Source organism: Pezoporus flaviventris, unplaced genomic scaffold, assembly GCF_033815535.1.
Source record: "Pezoporus flaviventris isolate CSIRO_AGI_PZ_B2104156 unplaced genomic scaffold, CSIRO_AGI_Pfla_v1 ptg000037l, whole genome shotgun sequence".
Classification (NCBI taxonomy): domain Eukaryota; kingdom Metazoa; phylum Chordata; class Aves; order Psittaciformes; family Psittacidae; genus Pezoporus; species Pezoporus flaviventris.
In genome coordinates, this window is record NW_026892585.1 from 22,189,980 (window position 1) to 22,197,282 (window position 7,303).

General features: G+C 54.0%; 1 protein-coding gene across 2 annotated transcripts; it reads right to left on the minus strand.

Moving 5' to 3' along the window:
- Positions 1–521: 521 nt before the first annotated feature.
- Positions 522–4,346, minus strand: EOMES (eomesodermin). 2 transcript variants are annotated; one of them, XM_061465066.1, is made up of 6 exons: positions 3,456–4,346; positions 3,048–3,202; positions 2,687–2,808; positions 2,067–2,225; positions 1,917–1,978; positions 522–1,221 (listed from the first exon to the last, which is right to left on the minus strand). In XM_061465066.1, exons 1-6 carry the CDS (start codon positions 4,208–4,210, stop codon positions 546–548), a joined length of 1,929 nt encoding a protein of 642 aa, XP_061321050.1. In that variant the 5' UTR covers positions 4,211–4,346; the 3' UTR covers positions 522–545. The 2 variants fall into 2 exon arrangements, with proteins under 2 accessions (XP_061321050.1, XP_061321049.1); XM_061465065.1 differs by having other exon boundaries at positions 522–1,278; positions 3,456–4,338.
- Between the last annotated feature and the right edge of the window lie 2,957 nt (positions 4,347–7,303).

The window sequence follows — 7,303 nt, forward strand, 5'->3', positions numbered from 1 at the left end:
TGAGCTAAGTTCCAGCTCAGCCAACTGTGCTGCAGACAGGGATTGAAGAAGACAGCTTGGTCTAAAGCAGAACATAGCATTTGTGCAGTTCCCTGCACTCAGCCCCCTTTTATGAGAGGGACAGGCAGGGAAGAAAATTAAATGTGGGACACTACCCCCCCATTTCCTCACTCAGGAGTGCATAGATTTGATCGGGCCTCTGAGCTGAGCCAAACAGTACACTTTAGTGTCTCCAATAAATAAACCACATAGTAAAAATCTAGGCTCCTGCTTACAGCTTCTGCATGTGGTTTCTTCTAAAACAGGGGAAGAATTCTACCATAGGTCACTCTTTCCCTACTTTGTTACCTGCAATAAATCAAAAAGCTTTGGCACCTTCTTTAGAATTGCACACAATTCAAGGTGGAAGGCAAGAGTCTTTTCTGCCATCGTAATGCAAAAGAAAAACAAACCCAAGGCCACCCTGAAAAACAACAAACAAAAAAAACACACAAAAAACACAAACAAAAACCCCCCAACTTGGCCAACTGGAATAAAAGGATGCTTTAAGAACTAGTATAGAATGCGTAGTAGCCCATGCCTTTTGAAGTGTCTTTGTTATAGTCCTCAGCATTAATGTCCTCACATTTCATAGTCGGGGAATTTTCATTGCTGGAAGTGCTAGGGGAGAGTCGCCTTCTCTTACAAGCACCAGTGTAGACTCCAGAATCATTTGAATCTAGAGACTTTATGGAAGGCGGAGTCTCTATCCAAGATGAGCCGAGTTCTTCTTTTACCTTCTCCTTGGAAAGCTGGTCTTCAGAGAAGCCTGGAGGACTTGTTCTTGAGGTCCAGGATAATCCTGTTGTCATTTTTCGCTGGTAAGATCCCCTACTCCCCCAGCCTGCCATGGATGGAAATGTCGGGTCAGGGTAGTATCCCAAAGCATGGGATGTCTGAAGGGGAAGGGACTTAATGCTGTAAGGGAGCAAGGTGCTAGAAGAATACTCTGTTTCATACGAGTTCATGTCCAACTTGTTGGCACTGGGCTGCTGTACGGGTGTAACAAACCACCGCTGAGGGCTGGCCACCTCTTCATTCTGCTGGGGGGAGAGCAAGCCATTTGCCTGAGGGACCGTTCTCTCACCATTGTAAAACCTGGCTGGGGGCAGGTTGTTGACAAACTGTTCTTGGAAGAAGGGTTGCACACTGTACCGGGCACCAGGGACAATCTGGTGGGATCTAGGAGAATCCGTGGGAGACGGAGTTAATCTGTCATTTTCTGAAGCTGTGTACATGCTACAACATAAAAGAGAAACACTGAGCATTGTTCTCTATGATTCCAGTATGACAGCAAAATGCAAGCACAAGCAGGAAATGAATTACTACAACTACATTTGTCTGGATGGCTGTTCATTTTATGAACAATTGGCTATCCAATTTAGTTGTTTGGTTTTCCTAGACCAATATAAGATTTCTAGTATTACTGCTACAAGCATACACAAGCCAGCACATTTTAAATGAGGTGCGGCAGCTTCCTCCCAGAAACAGTACTTGTAGATGTACAGATCCAGGTTTCCAAAGGCCATTTGATGCTAGGAAGTGAGCATCAAGCAACTCCACTACCAACAATTTGGAAAAGCTATGAAGATACATGGTACACTACTGCAAATCTGCAGGCCAAGTTCCCTAGCAAAATTCAGAAGCCTGCCAGAAGACAGGTCATCAAGATAATATAAGAAACTATTTAAACAGGCTATTGGTTTAGACATTTAACATCTTTGAAAACAACAGATAAGCTAGCAAAGCTGCCAGAAGTAGTATTATTACTCGTAACTCAAATAGCTTCTAAAGAAAAACTCTTCCTCATGCATTTCGGGCCAGAATCATGCCTTACAGACAGAAGCAATTGCAAGAGAAGACAAAAATATACTTACGAGTCATAGTTGTCTCTGAAGCCTTTTGCAAAGGGATTATGGTCGATTTTGAGCTGGGTAATCTAAAAGTGAAAGCAGAATATAGTAAGACAAGATGTTGAACTCAAGACAAATGCATTCTTAATTGTCATTTTATATACCCGTGCTTACATCAGTGTTTTGATATGCTGTAACTGCTATGAACTGTGTTTCAGGAAAAATAAATGTTTGAGTCTTTGAGGAATCATTCACATCTTCAACACCATCTTCAGTCACTTCCACAATGTGAAGCCGAGGCTGGTACTTGTGTAGAGATTGCAGTACTATCATCTAAAAGGAACCACGGAAGAAACAAGATCTTTAGATAAAGTAGGTCTAAGATTTTAGAGTCTAACATTTTTTTCCTACGACTTCGGAATTGTTAATTGAGTAATTTTAACTGTTACCAGGAGATTATTCACAGCTTTTAGCCTCATTTAACTAGGTTACTAATATGCTAAAACCTGTGAATGAGGCAAATCAAGAATCATCAAGAACACTCCACTTTTTGAGCAATTCCAGAGATAGATGTATTGGCTAAAACCAAACACATTCACACATCTATTTCTGAACATTCTAATTGTCCTAAGAAGCAGAAAAAGCAAGATGTAGGATCCATTTCAAGACGGGTACAAGTCACAAGAGCAGCGATCTAGCAACCCGATTAAATACTGTAAAGCCCCCTAAAGGCAGGGAGCCCCAAGAATCGCCAAGATCCCCTCCAGCCTGTCTCCCTCCTGCAGCCCATATACCTGTGCGTTGTTGTTGTTAGCACCTTTGTTGTTCGTTAGCTTCAGCTTCCCAAAAGAGATCTCCTGTCTCATCCAGTGAGCCCCGGTGTTGGGCGACTCGGGGTGCACGTACACCTTGTTGCCTGGGGAAAAGAAGTGAAGCCTGTAAAGCTCCTGCCGGGCACAGCCGCTGTTCTGAGCGCCTGGGCGGTAGAACCTCAGGTCCTCCTATGCCCCTTCTCCCGCACAGCCTCACCCCCAGCGGCACGGAGCCTTTACAACCACAGCTCTTCCCGCAGCAGGATACCGGGATGGGGAAAACCCTACAGAGGGGGGCGGGAGCCCTTTCAGTGAAGCTCACCAGTGAAGAGCCAGCGCCTACCTTGCATGTTGTTGTCGGCTTTGCCGCAGGTAACCCACTTGCCTCCCTGGAAACGCCAGTGGTTGGGGTCCGCCAACACCACCTCCACAAAGACGTTGTAGTGGGCCGTGGGGTTGAGGCCGGTGATATTAAAGCTCAGGAAAGGAAACATCCTCCTGGAGAGGAGAGGAAAAGCACACGGCATGTGAGGCAGGCAGGGGAAGGGGCGCAAGCTTTGAACGCAGCTGCAGGCGGCGGCGGCGTCATGCCCCGGCCATACCGGCACCTTGGAGATCAGCACAAAGCCCAGCTGACCCTCAGGCATCCTCGGGCCGTAGGCATCTCCTCCACAAGGGACCGGGCAAGCGCTCCCCAGCACAGATCCCCAGCCACCCCCCCCCCGTTTCGACCCACCCGCTGAGCACTTACCGGCCCTGCTTGGTGATGATCATCTCCGTCTGGTGCCGGTGGAACTTAAGCCAAAGGGGGCGGTTGCAGAGGAAAACCTGCGCCCGCAGCCCGGGGCCGGCGGCCGGCACCCCTAGCGCCCCAAGCCCGCCGCAGGAGCCCGACGCTGCCGGGTAAGGCCCGTACAGTGATGTGCCGGCAGCCGGCTGCCCGTACTGATACCCGCTGCCACCGCCGAATTGCGCCCTGCCGCCGGGAGGGCAGACGGTGCCGGCGAAACCGCCCGGAGACAATACCGAGCCGTAGGGGTAGCGCGGTCCTCCGGGCGGCTGGTAAACGGCTCCGTGCTGCGCCGCCGGCGGGTAGGGAAAGAGGGCGCAGGGCCCCCCTAGCTCGGCCCCGGGAGGCCCGGGAGACTGCAGGTAGTAGCGCTCGGGGCTGAGACTGTCCATGGGATAGCGGGGGCCAGCGGCGGCAGGGGGCAGCTCCTCCTCCCCACAGGGGGTGGCCTTGCGGCCGTCCGGCTTCGGGGCGGCGAAGGGCGGCTCGCCCGCATCCGCCTCGCCCAGCATGGTGGGGGCCGCTCCGAACTTCTTGGGCGTCTTGTCAATGTCGAGTCGTTGTGGTGAGCCCGGCCGGGGAGGCCCGCGAGACGCACCGCCTGTCCCGGTCCCAGCTCCAGTCCCACCGCCGCGCCCACTGCTCTCCAGCGGGTAGAAGGGAGCTCCCGGCAGGGTCGCCGCTGCCGCCGCCAGCAGCGGCTCGCCCAGCTGCATCCTCGGTGGGCAGTCCGGTGAAGAGCACTCTACGACCCGGTGCAGACGCAGACCCTAACCCCGACCCGCGGCCGCACAACACCGTGACAGAGCTCCGCCGAGGCAATTTATACCGGCGCGCCGGGCTTCTCGGGCCGTCGGGGAGTGGCTTGCGCCGGGCTGTCTCCTTGCCGCCCTCCACCCCTGCCGGCCCATTGGCTGGGCTGTGTGACACTAATTTAATTAGACAGCTACTAATTGGAACAAGTCACCTGTGACTCTGTGTGTGCCCTCCCTCTGCGGCCCCTCTACCCGCGGCCGGCTACCGGAGGGGCTCCGGCCTGCCCCGCTCTGCTCGAAGAGAGGGGAGCCGCCCGCACACGCCGCGGTGGCCGCAGCAGAGGGACCGAATTCCCTTCCCCCGAAAAAAAGACATCTCGCCGAGGTGGCACCGTCCCCCCGGACGCGCAGCCGCTCGGAGGGGCACGGAGGGGACAGAGGATCGCGACTGGGAGAGAGGGACGGGAGCGAGAGGGAAAATGGAGAGCAGAGCTGATGCCAACACCGGCATATGACAGAGAGGAAGGGCGGCGATGTGCCGGGACAGGGCAAGTGGCACTAGCTCCTGCCACCCCCTCGCCGTTCAAACGATTCTGCTTGCGGCTCAGTTGCGCCCAACAGCCGCCTTTCCCCCCTCTCCGCTTCCCGGGCATCATCGTTATGGTGGGGGGGTTCGCGTTCCACCTTATCGGGGACACTTTTGTAGGAAGCTGCGGGCTTGGTTCGCGTTTTCAGTTTTCAGGAACTCGGCAGTCTGTTCCTCGCAACCGCGTTTCCTTTCGGCATCTCCCACCAGGAAGGCAGATTTGTAATTAAGGGCCAGATCCGTTTGGCGCTTTCTCTCAGCGCAATGTAACCCGGAGCCTTTTGCCCCGGAGGGTAAGGGGACAGCTCTCAATAAGGTGTAGGTGCCCGCGCGATTTTGCGGAGCGGACAGAGCCTTCCCGAATGATTTGCGGCAATCCGCAGCCCCTCTCCCTCCGCTCGCCGCTAGCACCTCTCGCAGAGACCGCGGCAAAAACCTGCCTCCTCCTCACGGCTAAATCTCGAACCAGGCCCCCCGGGCGGGCAGGATTTCGTTGCCTGAAGGAAGGACTGGGCCGGACTGCAGCAGCTCCGCTGCCGGCCCCGCTCGCTCCCGCCGCATCGGGGCAACTGAAAGAAATCGTGGACAGTTGACGGCGACCGCCGGGGCAGGGGAGCAGGAGGAGCGGGGAGGGACGCATCTCTTGCGCACTTTGGGTGCTAGCACGGTGGCGGTGGGTGTCTGAAAAGGCAGGGGACAGGCACCGGCGGCTCAGGGGCCTGGGGGTGTTCAGTTCCTACCCCCGGTAGAAGCAGAGAGAAAAGAACCGGCTCCCGCTGTGCCCACCTCCGGATGTGGCCACACGGGCGTGAGTCTGATCAGAGCCTGCATCGAAATACCACCGCTAGCCCTAAACACCCATTCTCTTCGGGGTAACTTTTGGCCCAATGTTTGAGTTGATCTCGACAGACCAAGGAAGACAACCAAAATGTGTCGGAGAAGCCAGGCGCTCCGGCACGAAGCGAAGCGGCCGCTGCACGCTGCTGCTCTTTCCACGGACTGCTCTCGGCAAGGGGTTTGCCACTCACCGCGGGGAGAGGAGGGCAGAGGAGCCCGGCCGGGCAACCCTGCTTTCAGGGCAAAACCAAACGAGAAGCATCCTGCCGTCCGCGCCCCCTCCCGTTCCGGCAGCTCGCTCCCTTGGGCTCTGCCTTTCCTGTGCTACGGCAGAGATAGATAAATAGATGATAGATGATAGATAGATAGATAGATAGATAGATAGATAGATAGATAGATAGATAACAAAGGTACTGCATAGGGTTTAAGAGAATTAATTTTACGATATTTTATACACTGGAAGGGTCCCATAATTTAAAACACTCCTGCAGGACAGGTGCCGTTTAGGTCAAAGCTACTGCGGTATTTTTCCTCCAAAACTCTGCTAACCTCGCGTTTAAGAGGCAGAAAAGCTTTCGCTGTCATTTTTAGCTTTCCTGTGGATTGAAGGGTCCCGGGGTGGGGGTCAGGAAAACTGTGGCTTCCCTGGGAAAGGGAGCACTTTCCTTTTGGATTCGAAATAAAGCCTGGATTAAGGGTCTCCCTAACGACTGAATGATTCATCCAGCTCCCTCCCTATTCGGGGTCATTTCTATCTCGGCTCGGGCGAGCAGCCGCCTGGCCTCTGGCCTCTGTCCGTGTTGCGTACCTCGCTGCTCCCGGGCCCCGGCGGCGGTGGAAGGGGAGGCCGGTACTGCCCCGTCGGGAGTCCCGTCGGGCAAAGGCTTCCCGAAGACCTGCAGCGCTTCTGCGGCCGTGCAAGGGCTTGGGAGAGCTGCGTGTAACCCAGGAGCTTGTTCATTCACTCTGTGTGCGCGGGAAGAGCTGTAATCCCTCAAACTAAAGTTACCACCGCAGCCACCAGCCAAATTCTTGGGACCCAGTGCTTGTCTTTCCCGCAGCCCGCAAATCTCCCCTCCCTTCTGGTCGGGGAGGCAAAGGTGGAATTGCTTCCCCCTGCCTCCTGCAAACTGGCTCCATCATTGCTCCTTGTCCCGGACCTCCTTGGGTCCGGCCAGGGAACCTCGCCGCAACGAGCTGCGGGGTGTCTCAGTGCTGTGTGGGACCGAAGATTTCTATATGGGTCCCAGAACCCTTTAGATGTTGTCTTAGAGAGAACACTGCAGAAACAAACTGGTGAAACAGAAAGGAGTAAGTTAGGTTCATTAATCTCCTAAAGTAACCTCCAAACCACAGTAAGAATGTTGAAAAGAAAATGTACGTCTTTGAAGGGTTACGGATTATCTTGTTTTGTTGGGCTTTATTCAGATATCCTCCTGGGGTTTATTCAAATTAGGAGCGTCTCTGACTCTAAGAAAGCTGATACAGAAGAGCTAATTTTCTGCAGCCCGAGTTACAGCGGAAACACACTGCACTGAGGTATTTCGTCCTTTGCGTTTGGGCTGGGATTGAGCCCTTTCCTCTTTCATCGGAGGTCAGCATACTGGAAAACAGCCCCCCTGCTTCAACAG

Excerpts from the sequence above, each read along its gene's own strand:
- EOMES (XM_061465065.1), bottom strand. The coding sequence starts at position 4,210 with ATGCAGCTGGGCGAGCCGCTGCTGGCGGCGGCAGCGGCGACCCTGCCG. Across the intron at positions 3,203-3,455 it reads ATCATCACCAAGCAGGGCCG|GAGGATGTTTCCTTTCCTGA; the intron begins GTAAGTGCTCAG and ends TCTCCTCTCCAG. Across the intron at positions 2,226-2,686 it reads CTAACAACAACAACGCACAG|ATGATAGTACTGCAATCTCT; the intron begins GTATATGGGCTG and ends GGTTCCTTTTAG.